Source organism: Pseudophryne corroboree, chromosome 2 (assembly GCF_028390025.1).
Source record: "Pseudophryne corroboree isolate aPseCor3 chromosome 2, aPseCor3.hap2, whole genome shotgun sequence".
Taxonomy (NCBI): Eukaryota; Metazoa; Chordata; class Amphibia; order Anura; family Myobatrachidae; genus Pseudophryne; species Pseudophryne corroboree.
This window is the reverse complement of record NC_086445.1, coordinates 426,531,889-426,551,559: the sequence shown is the minus strand read 5'-3', so window position 1 is coordinate 426,551,559 and position 19,671 is coordinate 426,531,889. Positions and strand designations below refer to the sequence as shown.

At 45.7% G+C, this 19,671-nt stretch overlaps 1 protein-coding gene across 3 annotated transcripts in view; it reads left to right on the top strand.

The window, feature by feature from the left end:
- Window positions 1-19,671, top strand: part of IMPG2 (interphotoreceptor matrix proteoglycan 2) — a 182,761-nt gene that overhangs the window by 93,438 nt on the left and 69,652 nt on the right. For all 3 annotated transcript variants that reach the window (XM_063953576.1, XM_063953575.1, XM_063953577.1), the window contains 2 exons: window positions 5,537-5,695; window positions 16,826-16,884. In XM_063953576.1, the coding sequence (XP_063809646.1) occupies window positions 5,537-5,695; window positions 16,826-16,884 (218 nt within the window). The remainder of the gene's footprint in view (window positions 1-5,536; window positions 5,696-16,825; window positions 16,885-19,671) is intronic.

Below are 19,671 nucleotides of genomic sequence, written 5' to 3'. Positions count from 1 at the left end.
AAATTATGCACTGTCCTCCTACTACTGCGCAAAACTTAAATACACCACAGGTATGGATGGATAGTATACTTGACGACACAGAGGTAGGTAGAGCAGTGGACTACTGTACCGTACTGCTATATATTATATACTGGTGGTCAGCAAAATTATGCACTGTCCTCCTACTACTGCGCACAACAACTTAAATACATCACAGGTATGGATGGATAGTATACTTGATGACACAGAGGTAGGTAGAGCAGTGGACTACTGTACCGTACTGCTATATATTATATACTGGTGGTCAGCAAAATAATGCACTGTCCTCCTACTACTGCGCACAACAACTAAAATGCACCATAGGTATGGATGGATAGTATACTTGACGACACAGAGGTAGGTAGAGCAGTGGACTACTGTACCGTACTGCTATATATTATATACTGGTGGTCAGCAAAATTATGCACTGTCCTCCTACTACTGCGCACAACTACTAAAATACACCACAGGTATGGATGGATAGTATACTTGACGACACAGAGGTAGGTAGAGCAGTAGACTACTGTACCGTACTGATATAATACTGGTGGTCACTGGTCAGCAAAATTCTGCACTGTCCTCCTACTATATACTACAGTGCAGCACAGATATGGAGCGTTTTTCAGGCAGAGAACGCAGATATTTTCAGCACACTGAGCACAGATATTTGCAAGCACACTGAGCACAGATATTTGCAGCACACTGAGCACAGATATTTGCAGCACACTGAACACAACTGAGAGAACGCTGCACACGTCCTCTCCCTATCATCTCCAATGCACGAGTGAAAATGGCGGCGACGCGCGGCTCCTTATAAAGAATACGAATCTCGCGAGAATCCGACAGCGGGATGATGACGTTCGGGTGCGCTCGGGTTAACCAAGCAAGGCAGGAGGATCCGAGTCTGCCTCGGACCCGTGTAAAATGGGTGAAGTTCGGGGGGGTTCGAATTCCGAGGAACCGAACCCGCTCATCTCTACAGATAACCATTTCAAACAGGTGCCATTAATACAGGTAACGAGTGGAGGATAGAAGCGCTTCTTAAAGAAGTAGTAACATGTCTGTGAGAGCCAGAAATCTTGTTGCTTGGTAGGTGTCCAAATATTTATTTTCCGCAAGAATATACAAGTAAATTGTTTAAAAATCATACAATGTGATTTCCTAGGTTTTTTTTTTTTCAGATTCTTTCTCTCACAGTTGAAGTGTACCTATAATGGAAATTACAGACCTCTCTCATCTTTTTAAGTGGGTCAACTTGCACAATCGGTGGCTGTCCAAATACTTTTTTGCCCCACTGTATATTTATAATATTTGCCCCACTGTATATATATATATGTCTTGGAGCACTAATGATAGAATTTATGAATGAAAGAAATTGCATTGAATTGACTTACCAATAGCATGTAATGCCAATCCATTGCATCCAGTGCTGATAGTATATTGGATACTATGGGGTCTGTGTACTAAGCCTAGGAAAGAGATAAAATGGACGCAGATAAAGTACTAGCCAATCAGCTCCTAATAAGCCATATTATAGACTGTCTTTAAAAAATGGCCGTTAGGAGCTGGTTGGCTGGTACTTTATCTGCGTCCACTTTATCTCCATCCGAAGCTTAGTAAATAGACCTCTTTATCTTTGTCCGCATTATAGAGTACAAATTGACTGCAACTAAATTAATAAAGATCTTAAGGAAAGTCATAGTAATGAACAAATACTACCGGAGTGAGATCCATTTATACTATAAAAGATAAGATTAAGGTTTGTGGAAATGATCTCTCTGTGTAAATGTAGTAACAACTCATGCCAGAATTCCGGACACCTGTTTAGTATACGGTCCCCACAGAGGACATAAAGTCACCTCTTGCAGCTGGAAGAAAAGAGATTTAGCGGGAAATCTAGTAAAAGTTGTATTGTGTGGTTATTTGAAACCACTGCAAATCGATGGCAGTTTTCACCTCCAAATATACTATTCATCAGTTTGGAGACTGATTGTCCAGACACAGGCGATGTGTTGCAGTTTTGAAATGACAAAACTGCTGGTGGGTTGCTCAGAAACACTGGAAAATCATTAAAAACTTGCAGTACTAAAATGTCATAGCTATCTGGCCAATCAGCACATGATGCTTAATATACTTGGTAATCATTGTGTATTAATTAAAGAGGCAATAAACGCATTAAACCGTTTCTACTAGGGCAATATTAATGTATTAATATATTATTGTGCCAAATGTATAATTTTATTAAGAGAGCAATATTATTTATCCATTATGTTAACAGCTAATATTCATTAAGGACCATATCATAAAATCATATTAATAATAATAATATTAATAATAATAATAACTGTTTCCCCTTCAATAATTACATTTTTATTGCCCTGAACTAAAAATTGCACATGCTTCGTAACAAACATCCTCACTTCATCCATCTTCTCCCATTGGCTGATGCAAAGTTATTATTAACAGTATCCATAGCTCTTTACAGACAATATTTCAGGCATTCACATCAGTGCCTGCACCAGTGGAGCTTACAGTCTATGAGGTTATTTCAGAGTTGATCGCAGCAGCAAATTTGTTAGCAGTTGGGCAAAACCATGGGGGTCCTTCTGACCTGATCGCACGCTAGGTTTTTTCACTGCGGTGCAATCAGGTCAAAACTGCACATGCGTATGCACCACAATGCGCAGGCGTGTCGTACGGGTACAAAGTGGATAGTTGCTGATCGATGGATTTAATGAAGAATCCATTCGCACAGCCGATCGCAAGGAGATTGACAGGAAGAAGGCGTTTGTGGGTGGCAACTGAACGTTTTCTGGGAGTGTTTGGAAAAACACAGGCGTGTCCAAGCGTTTGCAGGGCAGGTGTCTGACGTCAATTCCAGACACAAACAGGCTGAAAAAATCGCAGCGGCTGAGTAAGTTCTGGGCAACTCAGAAACTCAGCTGCACAAGCGTTCGCACACTTGCAAAGCGAAAGTACACTCCCCTATAGGCGGCGACTATCTGATCGCAGCGCTGCAAAAAGTAGCTAGCGAGCTATCAACTTTGAATGACCCCCTATGTGCACTGCAGGGGATGCAGATATAACATGTGCAGAGAGAGATTTGGGTGGGGTGTGTTCAAACTGAAAACTAAATTGCAGTGTAAAAATAAAGCAGGCAGCATTTACCCTGCACAGAATCAATATAACCCACCCAAATCTAACTCTCGGCACATGTTATATCTGCCACACCTGCAGTGCACATGGGCAGTCATTCCGAGTTGTTCGCTCGTTGCCGTTTTTCGCAATGGAGCGATTAGCTGGAAAATGCGCATGCGCATGGTACCCAGCGCGCATGCGTTCAGTAATTTAACACAAAACTTTGGAGATTTGCACAAGCTCGAGCGACATTTTTTCAACGCTCGAGTGATCATAGTGTGATTGACAGGAAGTGGGTGTTTCTGGGCGGAAACTGGCCGTTTTCAGGGAGTGTGCTAAAAAACTCAGGCGTGCCAGGTAAAAAACGCAGGAGTGGCTGGAGAAATGGGGGAGCGGCTGGCCGAACGCAGGGCGTGTTTGTGACGTCAAACCAGGAACTAAACGGACTGAGGTGATCGCAGTCTAGGAGTAGGTCTGGAGCTACTCAGAAACTGCAAGGAATTATTTAGTAGCAGTTCTGCTAACCTTTCGTTAGCTATTCTGCTAAGCTAAAATACAGTCCCAGAGGGCGGCAGCCTAGCGTTTGCAATGCTGCTAAAAGCAGTTAGCGAGCGAACAACTCGGAATGACCACCATGGTTTTGCCCAACTGCTAACAAATTTGCTGCGCGATCAACTCTGTATTACCCCCAGTGTTTCCTATCATATGGTTAAACCAGAGCCGGCCCTAGCCAATATGATGCCCTAGGCAAGATTTTGGCTGATGCCCCCTAGCACCACCGCTGGTTCCGCCTCTGACCTTGCATCTTTTTCCCAGCACCATCACCCCTCATCCATAGCAGTCCTTATTTTGGGGTTTGTACCCCCCTATATTTTAATAGGAACAGTTTGTACATTTGGCGCACAGCCCAAAAAGGGGTGTGTTTTGCTGGCAAGGGGCATGGCCACACAATATTAACCCCAATTCCAAATACGCCACACAGTACTGCAACTTTATTCACATTTGATCATGCGATAGTGTCCATAATTCATATTACATACCACAGTAGTATCACTTTACCTTTTAAACGTTACTCCTCACAGTAGAGCCCCTTATTCACATTACATCACACTGAATTGCTCCTTATTCACATTACACCACACCCTATTGCTCTTTATTCAATTAGTGCCCTTTCTATATGCAATGCCACATAGTAGAGCACCTTATACACATAATGCCACACAGTAATGTCCCTTACACATATGAGACACATTATTAATGTCCTTATAAACATAATGCGCCTTACACATTATGACAACCTTTATTAATGCCCTTTTACACGTAATGTCCCTTACACATATGCCGCACATTATTAATGCCCTTATACACATAATGACACACATAGTGCCCCCTACACATTTGCTGCACATTATTAGTGCCCCTATACACATAATGACACACATACAGTAGTACCCTGTTACACATATGCCGCACATTATTAATGCCCTTATACACATAATGACACACATAGTGCCCCTTACACATATGTTGCACATTATTAATGCATTTTTACATGACACACATAATGCTCCTTACACATATTCCGAACACTACTGCACAACCAACCTACTCACATGCACACAACACTCACACTGCCACTAACACTGTTACCTCTGCCTCTGCTTGGATACAGATGTGTCCTCATAAATCTTGCCTCAATGCTAACGTCTGGCACATTTTTTTTATGAAAATGCATCTTATTTGCATTGATATGTGGCTAGGATGCACAAGCAGCTTCTACTGATTAAAATAATATGCAGCATGCCTATATACTGTGTGAGGCTGTGGCTGTATCTGCATATGAAATGCTACACACAGAATATAGGCATGCTGCATATCATTTTAATCAGCAGAAGCTGCTGATGCCCCTAGGCATATCAAATGCCCTAGGCAATTGCCTAGTTTGCCTATGCCTATGGCCGGCTCTGGGTTAAACACATAAACACTATGGTTAATTTTTTTGTCAGAAGCCAATTGGTCTGCCAGTGTGTTTCATGTGTTTGACACTGCAAATGTCACCACTTTGCTTTGTACACTGCTTTGGTGTAAATCTAGGCACAATTGTTTAAATCTATTTGCATCTTTGTGTTTCCTGATTCAGGAACAATGTAATTTATGTTGAATAAAAGAAGATGATCAGTTTATCAATATTGCTTTCATATAGATTTCATAGCTCAAAATAGGTGTATTGGTCTTAGTAAGGCAATAGTAATTAACATTGCTAAATATTATGTAATGATGAGTACAGTTTATTCTTTATTATCTGTAAATAAGTGCATCCATGATACTTTGATAATTTAGTGTAATTATAATCACATTGCAAACATATAATTTTCACCAGATGGACAATGAAATAATAAAAGCGACAGAGAAGCCAAGGAAACCAGGGGACAAAATGGTTGAATTCAGAATTCTTATTCTAAACGAGCCACACAGCAAGGAACTAAGTGACAAGTCTAGTGATGAACATAAAGAGTTTGCTGAAAAGTTCATTACTGAGGTAATAGCTAAATATCTAGTACCGACTATAACTATTGTATTGCTGTGGATGATGCTTGATACCCAGCAAACTGTGGGGGAGAGATGCTTAATTGTTTCACTCCCTGCCTTCAGTTTGTCTCTACTAAAGGGGGGTAACACACGGAGAGATCCGTGCTTAAAATCTAAGCAATCTTGCTAGATTGCTTAGATTTTAAGCACGGATCTGCCGTGTGTATGCCCTCCAGCGATAGCGATGCGCGGCCCCGCGCATCGCTATCGCCGATGCTAGATTGAGCTGCATGCAGGCTCAATCTAGCGGGTCGCTCACTTCACCGTTGTGTGAAGTGAGCGGCCCCCCGTCGGCTTTCCCCCTCGCTCAGCACATCGCGCTGTGCTGAGCGGGGTGAGAGATGTGTGCTGAGCGGTCTGTGTTAAGATCGCTCAGCACACATCTCTCCCGTGAGTACCCCCCTTAAGAGTCTTCTCAAACTGTGAGACAGTGGACATCCTAGTATGTGTTGCTTTCCCAGTTCATTGGGGGTAATTCCAAGTTGATCGCAGCAGGAATTTTGTTAGCAGTTGGGCAAAACCATGTGCACTGCAGGGGAGGCAGATTTAACATGTGCAGAGAGAGTTAGATTTGGGTGGGTTATTTTGTTTCTGTGCAGGGTAAATACTGGCTGCTTTATTTTTACACTGCAAATTAGATTGCAGATTGAACACACTACACACAAATCTAACTCTCTCTGCACATGTTAAATCTGCCTCCCCTGCAGTGCACATGGTTTTGCCCAACTGCTAACAAAATTCCTGCTGCGATCAACTTGGAATTACCCCCATAGTTCTGAAATGTCAGTAACATAACAAGTATTGCATAGGGACGCTATTTTGTAAACTGATTCTTAAGAATACAGCCTACTTATTTACCAGGATCCAATTATTGCAGCTTCTCTGCCCAAGCATCAACATGCAGTGAAGATTGTGGTATAACATTTACAGTGACCAGATATGTAAAAACTATAATGTAATATGGGTTACTGCCAAACACATTTCTACAGGACTACATTAAAACATCAAATACAGTGACACTTTAAGAGGGGAGATTTATCAAAGCTTGGAGGGAGATAAAGTACCAACCAACCAGCTCCTCACCGTAACTTTACAGGCTGTGTTTGGAAAATGACAGAAGCAAATTAATTGGTACATTATCTCTCGCAACTTTATCTCTCTCAAAATTTGATAAATGTCCCCATAGTGCCACCTACTGTCCCTCCGGGATACGGTCGTTATGTCAACCCAACTTAGCTCGACAGTCATTAGGTCAACCACTATTGGTTGACATGCATTAGGTCGATGTTATGATTCCAGTACTCCTGACCGGAGGAGATCTCATGGCAATGGTCAGAGTACTGGAAGGGAATGCTGGTTATGGGAGCGGGAATGGAAAATAGCCCCTGGCGCCCTAACTCCGTTGTCTCGCCCGTGCTGTCAGAAATCCCCTGCGAGACTATGGTTGCTTGAGCCCATGGCAGCCGCGTTTGAAGGGCGGATTAAGTCTGCCCAACTCCGATGCCCCCTCAGGTCTTAATGGGAGACAAAGGGAAATCCGAGACAGGGTGATAACAAGGGGCCCTCTGACTAAACAACCAGGCCAGGGGCTACAAGCTAACTGACAAAACCTAAAGTATGTGCGGAAACCCGCCAGGGAAAAGGACAACCAAAATCCACTTGTCCAATACTCCTACCCGGCACCGCCGGATACCAGAGTGGACCTGTGGAAGCGGAACCCTCCGCAAAATGCACCAAAACATAAATAATAAATAATAAAGCGGACAAGCCGCAACACACGGCAAGGCCGTGACTCACGAACACCACTGGATGTTATATGGTGATTAGTCAGGACTCCAGGAATTAGATGACAAACTTCCGAGTTCAGAGCTTCCAATACTGGAATGACCGGATACAGCAAGACTGGAACAGACTCTCAGCAAACAAAGACAGCATGCAGGAAGCTATTACCGGCGTCTGTGAGAAGCCCTGGGAGTGTATTTAACAAGGAGTCCTCCAATCAGCTGCCAAAAGGCTGATTAGAATAAATGCCGTGCAGCTGCCTTGCTGCCCGGCCAGAGAGCAGGAGAAAACATTAACCCTTAAAGCCTAGCAACGGGGAACACGGTCTGCCAGTGGCGTCCCCGTTGCTAGGGTCCGTGCGGCTCAGCGCGCCCGGCGTCCAGCATTGCCAGGGAGCCGGCGGCTGTTCGCGTGCGGCGTCCCTGGTTGCTAGGCGCCGGGCCGCACCGACGAGCGGACCCCGGCGCCTAACAGTACCCCCCCCTTGAGGAGGGGTCAAGGAACCCCTAAAGCCAGGCTTCCAAGGAAACTCCCGAAAAAATGCCCTCTTGAGCCTTGGGGCATGAAGATCCTTATCCAGGACCCAGGACCTTTCCTCTGGACCATAACCTCTCCAGTGAACCAGAAAATAGAGCCGGCCCCTGGACAACTTAGAATCGAGAACCTTCTCCACCAGGAACTCCTGTTGCCCCTGTACATCCACTGGAGATCTTCCCTGAGAGATCTTCCGAGGAAATTTATTGGAAGAAATGTATGGCTTCAACAGGGAGCAATGAAACGTATTACCAATCCGAAGAGATTTTGGTAAACGTAACCGGAAAGCAACTGGGTTAACTTTTTTAATGATATGAAATGGTCCAATAAATTTGGGTCCCAACCTAGCTGAAGATTGTCGAAGTCTAATGTTACGAGTCGACAACCATACCCTATCTCCCACCTTAAAACTGCAAGGACGTCGGAGCCGGTCAGAAAATTTTTTCTCTCGAAAGGCCGCTTTTCTGAGAGCAAGGTGCACTTTTTTCCAAATGGCTCTGAGATGGGAGGTTAAGGTTAGCGAGGAAACTGAGGAATGTTGAAAAAAAGAATTAGCTCTGGGGTGAAAACCAAAAACTGAAAAGAATGGAGACACGTTGGTGGAGGAATGACAAGAATTATTGTAAGCAAACTCCGCCAATGGAAGAAACTCGGACCAATCATTCTGGAGTTTAGCTGAATACAAACGCAAATACTGTTTCAATGATTGGTTAACTCGCTCGGTTTGCCCGTTGGACTGTGGGTGGTAACCAGATGTTAATGATAATCTCATCTTTAATGAAGCACAGAAACACTTCCAGAATTGTGCAATGAATTGTGGACCCCGATCAGAAACAATATCAGTGGCCAACCCATGAAGTCTGAAAACATGGCGGAGAAACAACACTGCCAATCCTTGGGCAGATGGCAGTCGGGGAAGGGCAATGAAATGAGCCATCTTGCTAAAACGGTCTACTACCACCCAAATGACTCTGCACCCAGCTGAAAGGGGAAGGTCCACCACAAAATCCATGGAAATATGAGACCATGGCCTGAGAGGGACATTCAAGGGCATAAGTTGCCCGATAGGCAAGGAACGGGGAACCTTATGCTGTGCACAAACCTGACATGAAGAAACAAACTCCTTAACGTCTTTAGAAAGACCAGGCCACCATACTGAGCGGGAGACTAACTCCAATGTCTTAGAGATCCCCGGATGCCCGGAAACTTTGTTATCATGGAACTCAGTCAAAACAGTTGCTCTCAAGAACTCAGGGACGTAAAGACGACCAGCAGGAGTATTTCCAGGAGCTTGGTGTTGAAGCTGTTTTAACTGGGTAAATAAATCTTGTGTGAGGCCTGCCCAAATGACTGAAGATGGAAGTATGGGAGTAACAGGACTGTTATCATGAACCGGAAGAAAACTGCGTGACAGAGCATCTGCCTTGGTATTCTTGGAACCTGGCCTGAAAGTTATAATAAATTTGAAACGAGTAAAGAACAAAGCCCAACGAGCCTGCCGGGCATTCAGCCGCTTAGCTGATTCGATGTATTGCAGATTCTTATGGTCAGTCAATACTGAAATGGTATGTGTTGCTCCCTCAAGCCAATGCCTCCACTCCTCGAAAGCCCATTTAATAGCCAGTAACTCCCGGTTACCAACATCGTAGTTGGATTCAGCGGATGAGAATTTCCTGGACATAAAGGCACAAGGATGTAGTTCCAGAGTGTCCGGATCCTTCTGAGATAGGATAGCCCCCACTCCAACCTCCGAGGCATCAACCTCAACAATGAAGGGCAATTCTGGGTTGGGATGTCTGAGGACTGGAGCTGAGACAAAAGCTTGTTTCAAGGCCTGAAAGGATAACTCGGCTTTATGTGACCAGTTGGTAGGATCCGCTCCCTTCTTAGTCAGTGCAACAATGGGAGCAACCAGGTCGGAAAAAGAATGAATAAATTTTCTATAATAATTCGCAAACCCTAAAAAGCGCTGAATTGCTTTTAAGTTGGTGGGTTGCGCCCAGCTAAGGATGGCTTGGAGCTTCTTAGGTTCCATGCAGAATCCCCGAGGGGAAATAATGTACCCTAAAAAGGATACCTCCGTGACATGAAACTCGCACTTCTCCAGCTTGGCATATAGATGATTTTCACGTAATTTTTGAAGAACCTGACGCACCTGGGTAACATGTTGTTCAATTGATTCAGAATAGATCAGGATGTCGTCTAAGTAAACGACCACGAATCTTCCTAGAAAATCACGGAGCACATCGTTAATGAGATCCTGGAATACTGCCGGAGCGTTAGACAAGCCGAACGGCATCACCAGATACTCGTAGTGACCCGACTGAGTACTGAAAGCCGTCTTCCACTCATCTCCCGACTTGATTCGGATGAGGTTATACGCTCCCCTCAGGTCAATTTTAGAAAAAATCACAGCCGAACGCAGCTGATCAAAGAGGACAGAAATCAGCGGCAGAGGGTAAGTATTTTTAACTGAGATCTTATTCAGGGCTCTAAAGTCAATGCAAGGTCTGAGTGATCCGTCTTTTTTCTCCACAAAGAAGAAGCCTGCACTTAAAGGGGATTTAGATGGCCTGATAAATCCTTTCCCTAGGCTCTCCTTAACATACTCATTCATGGCCGCAGTTTCTGGCCCGGATAATGCATATAACCTTCCCTTTGGCAATGTGGCACCAGGAATTAGCTCAATAGCACAATCATAAGGCCGATGGGGAGGCAGAATGTCTGCATTGCCCTTGGAAAACACATCAACAAAGTCCTGGTATTCCACGGGAATGAGTTCGGGAATGGCAGCAGCTATTCTGACGGGAAACGTAATACATTCCTTATTACAGATGGTACCCCATTGTGAAATCTCCCCCGACTGCCAATCAATGGTGGGATTATGAAAGGCCAGCCAAGGGTGACCCAGAACCACTGGAACTGCTGGGCAATGGGTAAGGAAAAACTCGATTTTTTCGGAATGAAGAGCTCCTACCGTAAGTAGTACAGGGGGTGTACAGAGGGAAATAACCCCATTGGACAAGGGACTCCCATCTAAACCATGCATGGTGATACACCTACCCAAGGCTAACTGAGGAATACCTAAGGCCTTGGCCCACGTTAAGTCCATAAAGTTCCCTGCAGCTCCACTGTCAACAAAAGCCGCCACCGAGGAACAGAGGCTGCCAAAGGAAACTTTAGCTGGGACTAAAAGGGAGTTCTTCGAGGAGATAAGCTGCAGACCAAAGTGAACCCCCTCACAATTCACTTGGTCGAGGCGTTTTCCTGACTTGATCGGACAATTACGGGCAAAATGTCCCTTACCCCCACAGTACAAACAAAGACCAGAGTTTTGCCTTCTGGCTCTTTCTTCTGGAGACAGCCGGGAGAGACCCATCTGCATGGGCTTCTCTACGTCCTCAGGAATGGAAAATACACATGGAGTAGACCTGACAGGTGCTCCTTTTTCAGCCCTCCGCTCTCTGAGATGACGATCAATCTTAATAGAAAGCTCCATGAGTTTATCGAGAGTCTCAGGAGCGGGATACTGAAGGAGACTGTCTTTTATAGACTCTGATAAGCCGAGGCGAAACTGACTGCGCAGGGCTGGGTCATTCCAGCCACAGTCGTTCGACCAACGGCGAAACTCTGTACAAAAAACTTCTGCAGGATTTCTACCCTGTCTGAGAGTGCGTAACTGACTCTCAGCGGATGCCTCTCTATCAGGGTCATCATACAAAAGCCCTAAAGACCCAAAAAAGGCGTCTACTGATGACAACGCCGGATCCTCTACTTTTAAACCGAATGCCCAGGTCTGAGGATCTCGCTGGAGCAAAGAAATAATAATTCCGACCCGCTGAGATTCAGTACCTGAGGAGATCGGTCTTAAACGAAAATAACGTTTACAGGATTCTTTAAAATTAAAAAACTCCTTCCTATCACCAGAAAAACGGTCAGGCAAGTGCATTTTTGGTTCAGGGACTACCCTCGGGGAAGTTCGTAAAAGATCTTCCTGCGACTTCACCCGAAGGGAAAGATCCTGAAACATCTGAGTAAGTTCTTGAATCTGGCTGACTAGGAGCTGACCAGGATTTGGCCCTAAACCTGTGGGATTCATGAGGCCGATAACTCTTACAAAACTGAATAAGGAAAAAATTAAACCCAGTTTAATTTTAGGTTTTGGTATGGCCGGTAATAATGTTATAATTCCAGTACTCCTGACCGGAGGAGATCTCATGGCAATGGTCAGAGTACTGGAAGGGAATGCTGGTTATGGGAGCGGGAATGGAAAATAGCCCCTGGCGCCCTAACTCCGTTGTCTCGCCCGTGCTGTCAGAAATCCCCTGCGAGACTATGGTTGCTTGAGCCCATGGCAGCCGCGTTTGAAGGGCGGATTAAGTCTGCCCAACTCCGATGCCCCCTCAGGTCTTAATGGGAGACAAAGGGAAATCCGAGACAGGGTGATAACAAGGGGCCCTCTGACTAAACAACCAGGCCAGGGGCTACAAGCTAACTGACAAAACCTAAAGTATGTGCGGAAACCCGCCAGGGAAAAGGACAACCAAAATCCACTTGTCCAATACTCCTACCCGGCACCGCCGGATACCAGAGTGGACCTGTGGAAGCGGAACCCTCCGCAAAATGCACCAAAACATAAATAATAAATAATAAAGCGGACAAGCCGCAACACACGGCAAGGCCGTGACTCACGAACACCACTGGATGTTATATGGTGATTAGTCAGGACTCCAGGAATTAGATGACAAACTTCCGAGTTCAGAGCTTCCAATACTGGAATGACCGGATACAGCAAGACTGGAACAGACTCTCAGCAAACAAAGACAGCATGCAGGAAGCTATTACCGGCGTCTGTGAGAAGCACTGGGAGTGTATTTAACAAGGAGTCCTCCAATCAGCTGCCAAAAGGCTGATTAGAATAAATGCCGTGCAGCTGCCTTGCTGCCCGGCCAGAGAGCAGGAGAAAACATTAACCCTTAAAGCCTAGCAACAGGGAACACGGTCTGCCAGTGGCGTCCCCGTTGCTAGGGTCCGTGCGGCTCAGCGCGCCCGGCGTCCAGCGTTACCAGGGAGCCGGCGGCTGTTCGCGTACGGCGTCCCTGGTTGCTAGGCGCCGGGCCGCACCGATGAGCGGACCCCGGCGCCTAACAGTCGATAGGGTAACTAGGTTGACATGGTCATTAGGTCAACCTGTACTAGGTCGACAGGTCAAAAGGTCGTGTTTTTCACATTTTTTATAATTTTTGGGACTTTTTCATACTTTACGATCCACTACTAACCTGTGCAGAGCACCGCGGTAGCGGAGCGAGGTACCTTGCCCGAAGCATGGCGAGTGAAGACGGTGCACTAATTGGGGTTCCCCGTCACTTTTATGAAGAAAACGACACATTTTTTTTTTTACAAAACTCATGTCGACCTTTTGACCGGTCGACCTAATGACCATGTCGACTTAGTTACCCTGTCTACCTAATGCACGTCGACCAATAGTGGTCAACCTAATGACTGTTGACCTAAATTGGGTCGACCCAACGACCCATCCCCGTCCCTCCTATATGGGTTTTTAGAACATACTTAAGGAGAGATGTATCAAGCCTTGGGGAGAGATTAAGAGAAGTAGTTATCCGAAGCAGCCAATCAGAATCTGTCATTTCAAGGACTGCACTAGATAAAGGACAGAAGCAGATGGGTTGCTCTGAGTAACTACTCTACTTTATCTCTTTCCAAGGCTTGCTACATCTCCCCTTAATCCTGTAATCCTTTGTCATTCTCCAACACCAGCTGCATAAGGTGGGCATTTCATGACCATTATTAAGGCTCTGTTTTCAGACAACAAAATGGCTGTTTCCACTTTACTGTATGCGACATTTTATCTCTAAGATATGCAGCAATCTTATTTGCAAATGATGATGATGATGATAATTATTCATTAGTTCTGCCAAAGGCAATTAGTTACACATTATCGTTAATTTGAAATACAAGCCATAATAAGCTTTGAGGAATATATTATAGAATCTACTAAACTCACTTGATGCCACAGAACAAAAAATAGGTTAACCAGTGGATGGACCTGTGCATAAACATACACACTGCCAGTGGATGGACCTGTGCATAAGCACACATACTCACTGCCAGTGGATGGACCTGTGCTTGAGCACACATGCTGCCAGTGGATGGACCTGTGCATAAGCACACACACTGCCAGTGAATGGACCTGTGCATAAGCAAACATACTGCCAGTGGATGGACCTGTGGATAAGCACACATACTGCCAGTGGATGGACCTGTGCATAAGCACACATACTGCCAGTGGATGGACCTGTGCATAAGCACACACACTGCCAGTGGATGGACCTGTGCATAAGCAAACATACTGCCAGTGGATGGACCTGTGGATAAGCACACATACTGCCAGTGGATGGACCTGTGCATTAGCACACATACTGCCAGTGGATGGACCTGTGCATAAGCAAACATACTGCCAGTGGATGGACCTGTGCATAAGCACACACACTGCCAGTGGATGGACCTGTGCATAAGCACACACACTGCCAGTGGATGGACCTGTGCATAAGCAAACATACTGCCAGTGGATGGACCTGTGGATAAGCACACATACTGCCAGTGTATGGACCTGTGCATAAGCACACATACTGCCAGTGGATGGACCTGTGCATAAGCACACACACTGCCAGTGGATGGACCTGTGCATAAGCAAACATACTGCCAGTGGATGGACCTGTGGATAAGCACACATACTGCCAGTGGATGGACCTGTGCATAAGCACACGTACTGCCAGTGGATGGACCTGTGCATAAGCAAACATACTGCCAGTGGATGGACCTGTGCATAAGCAAACATACTGCCAGTGGATGGACCTGTGCATAAGCACACACACTGCCAGTGGATGGACCTGTGCATAAGCAAACATACTGCCAGTGGATGGACCTGTGGATAAGCACACATACTGCCAGTGGATGGACCTGTGCATAAGCACACATACTGCCAGTGGATAGACCTGTGCATAAGCAAACATACTGCCAGTGGATGGACCTGTGCATAAGCACACACACTGCCAGTGAATGGACCTGTGCATAAGCACACACACTGCCAGTGGATGGACCTGTGCATAAGCACACATACTGCCAGTGGATGGACCTGTGCATAAGCACACACACTGCCAGTGGATGGACCTGTGCATAAGCACACACATTGCCAGTGGATGGACCTGTGCATAAACACACATACTGCCAGTGGATGGACCTGTGCATAAGCACACATACTGCCAGTGGATGGACCTGTGCATAAGTACACATACAGCCAGTGGATGGACCTGTGCATAAGTACACATACTTCCATTGGATGGACCTGTGCATAAGCACACATACTTCCATTGGATGGACCTGTGCATAAGCACACATACTTCCATTGGATGGACCTGTGCATAAGCACACATACTGCCAGTGGATGGACCTGTGCATAAGCACACATACTTCCATTGGATGGACTGGGCATAAGCACACATACTGCCAGTGGATGGACCTGTGCATAAGCACACATACTGCCAGTGGATGGACCTGTGCATAAGCATACATACTGCCAGTGGATGGACCTGTGCATAAGCATACATACTGCCAGTGGATGGACCTGTGCGTAAGCACATATGCTGCAAGTGGATGGATCTGTGCATAAGCATATATGCTGCAAGTGGATGGACCTGTGCATAAGCACACATACCCCCAGTGGATGGACTTGTGCATAAGCACACATACCCCCAGTGGATGGACCTGTGCATAAGCATACATACCCCCAGTGGATGGACCTGTGCATAAGCACACATACCACCAGTGGATGGATCTGTGCATAAGCACACATACTGCCAGTGGATGGACCTGTGCATAAGCACACATACTGCCAGTGGATGGACCTGTGCATAAGCACACATACTGCCAGTGGATGGACCTGTGCATAAGCACACATACTGACAAATATTTATTACATTTCGCATCAATTTTGGCACAAGCAGTGTTCACAAGTGTTAAATTACAGTACTCCAAATACTGTATATAATTAACAATACACATTATGGAGCTCATTCAGAGATGGACGCAGATCGCTGTATATACAGCCAGATCTGCGTCCATCTCCTCACATGCTTGGGGCTGCCCAGCACAGGTCAAGGCCGCCCGGCATGTGTGATGGCCTGCTCCCGATGCATCTGCAATTAGATCACAGCCCGGCCCACCCCCCGAATGCCGCGTCGCCGCCCTGCGAACGTCCGCCACATCTGTATGCAGCGGCCACGTCCATCTGGTCTCTGCACACGCACTGACCGTAGTGCATGTGCAAGACCCTTCTCCTTGTGGCCGCATCCAGGATGGGTCACGCATACGCACTGCAGTCAGTGCGCGTGCGCAGACCAGATGGACGCGGCCGCTGTGTACAGGCGTGAGGCTGCGTCCATCTCTGAATCAGCCCCTAAGTACACTGTTTGCTTTGAAAGATTTGAGAAGAATTAATGGACCAGGTGTAAGCACTCTGTTAAAGTTACGTTTTGTCTGTTCCTTAGGTAACATTGTTTTACAACACTCATTTGTTGTGAGTTAAATGTATTTTCTACAATAATGTTGCAGGACTTTTTTTTGCACATTGTACATTTTACAAATAAACATTTTGGGTTATTGTATTTCATATTATATCCATCACTGTAATGGTTGTAATCGGGTTTGGTAAATAAAATAGTGCATCATTTCTTTAATTTTACAGATGGAAAGTATATTTCAAGCTTTGCCTGGATATAAACGAATCATAGTCCAAAAAATCAGGTATGGCTTACACGGTTTTATATTCAGACATATAGGGGTCTATGTACTAAGCCTTGAAGAGAGATAAAGTGGATAGGGATAAAGTACCAGCCAATCAGCTCCTAACTGCCATGTTACAGGCTATTTTTGACAAATTACAGGAGCTGATTGGCTGATACTTTATCCCCATCCACTTTATCTCTCTCCAAGGCTTAGTACATAGATTCCATAGTAATAGAAAAGTGTTAATATGAATATATACGCAGGGCCGGTGCTAGAGTGTTCTGCGCCCTCCTGCAAAATATAAATTTGCACCCTCCCTACTTTACAAGGGGACAGTGTACGTTGAAAAAAAAAGGTGTGGGCTCTCGAGGAAGGGGCATAGCCACACAGTACACACAAATTACACCACATAGCAGCACAATCTCATTGACATTACATTGCACATACTAGTGCTGCTTATCCACATAATGCCCCAGTAGTAGTGCTGCTTATCCACATAATGCCCCAGTAGTAGTGCCGATTATACACATAATGCCCCCAGTAGTAGTGCTGCTTATACACATAATGTCCCCAGTAGTAGTTCCGCTTATACACATAATGCCCCCAGTAGTTGTGGCGCTTATACACATAATGTCCCCAGTAGTAGTGCCGCTTAATCACATAATGCCCCCCAATATGAGTGCCGCTTATACACATAATTCCTCTAGTAGTAATGCTGCTTATACACATAATGCCCCCAGTAGTGGTGCCGCTTATACACAATGCAGCCTGCAGCGGCTGCTGGCTTTGGGCTCCTTCTGAGATCTCGCGATATTAGTGAGATCTCACTCATGCCCAGTGAGCAGGCCGTGGGAGCGAGTGTGACAGTGTATGCGCACTATTGGTGCAGCCGCCAAAGAAAGCTGATATTGGAGGACGCGTATCACCGGAGAGATGAGCGAACGCACTCCAATATCAGCAGCAAGCATGTTAATACATGCTGGCGAAGTATGTACCCGCTTTACCACGATAATGCGATGAAGCAGGTCTGAATAGTTAAAGAATGATGTATGCTTTATGATACAGCTACCTGAAGTGCCACTTATACACATTATGCCCACACACACACACACACACACACACACACACACACACACACACACACACACACACACACACACACATATACACATAGACAGAGCAGTAACTAGACATTTTGGTGCCCTGTGACAGAAAGAGAATTGGTGCCCCCTCCCCCCGTATCCAAAATAGGGAGAGTGTGCCCCGAAGGCTTGCACAAAAATATAGGTGTGTGGCTTCATGGGGAAAGGGCGTGGCCACAGAATAGTACCAATTCACATTACATTCACAGTAGTGTCCATTATTCAAATCACAACATACAGTAGTGCCACATATACACATTACACTACAGAAGAGTCCCTTACACACATTCAGCCAGGTAGAGTTCCTTACACACATTACGCCAGGTAGCGTTCCTTACACACATTATGCCACGTACAGACCCTTACACACATTACGCCAGGTAGAGTACCTTACACACATTACGCCAGGTAGAGTACCTTACACACAGTACACCAGGTACAGCCCCTTACACACATTACGCCAGGTACAGACCCTTATACTCATTACGCCAGGTAGAGTCCCTTGCACACATTACACCAGGTACAGTACAGACCCTTACACACATTACGCCAGGTAGATCCTCTTACACACATTATGCCAAGTACAGCCCCTTACACACATTACACCAGGTACAGCCCCTTACACACATTATGCCAGGTAGATCCCCTTACACACATTATGCCAAGTACAGCCCCTTACACACATTACACCAGGAACGGCCCCTTGCACATATTACGCCAGGTAGAGTTCCTTACACACATTATGCCATGTACAGACCCTTACACACATTATGCCAAGTACAGCCCCTTACACACATTACACCAGGAACAGCCCCTTACACACATTAAACTAGAATAACATAGAATAATATGCAGCAGTCCATAGTCATTTGTATCCCAAAACTACACCTCAGCATCCTGTGCTGCCAGCTGCATCTGGTACTGTCCTCATCCCTGCGCTGTACAGGTGATTGGGCATGTCGATGTCCCTTTATGGTCCCCTACTTTTAGTCCCCATTGTCCCTATGAGTGATCCATCCTTTTAGTCCTCATTGTTCCATTAGTGGTCCCTCTTTTTAGTCTCCATTCCAGGAATCCCTCTTATAGTCCCCCCTGCCCGCAGAGCCTTGGGGAACTCACTCTGCCCCCCCACGATCTCTATGATGTGCTCAGAGCTGGGGACAGGGACCAACTTGTTGGTGTTGATGCTCTTCCGGCGCACTGTGAGTGTGCCCGGGTACACGGCAGTCGTCCTCATCAGCCTCCATCTGACCCAGCATGGCCAGGCTTGCATGGATCTCCTGCGGCTCAGGGGCCCAAGAGGCCGTGGTAACCAGGGACGTGCGGTGAACTAAATGGCTCAGGAGGCACTGGCTAGCACCAGAGACAGATTTACATGCAATATATGAGCCAAAGGGTACATCTGGGCATTATACACAGGTGCAGCAGTGATTACACCTGGGCATTATACACAGGTGCAGCAGTATATACATCTGGGCATTATACACAGGCACAGCAGTATATACATGTGGGCATTATACACAGGTGCAGTAGTATATACATCCAGGTACTATACACAGGTGCAGCAGTGTATACATCTGGGCATTATACACAGGTGCAACAGTATATACATCTGGGCATTATACACAGGTGCAGCAGTATATATATCTGGGCATTATACACA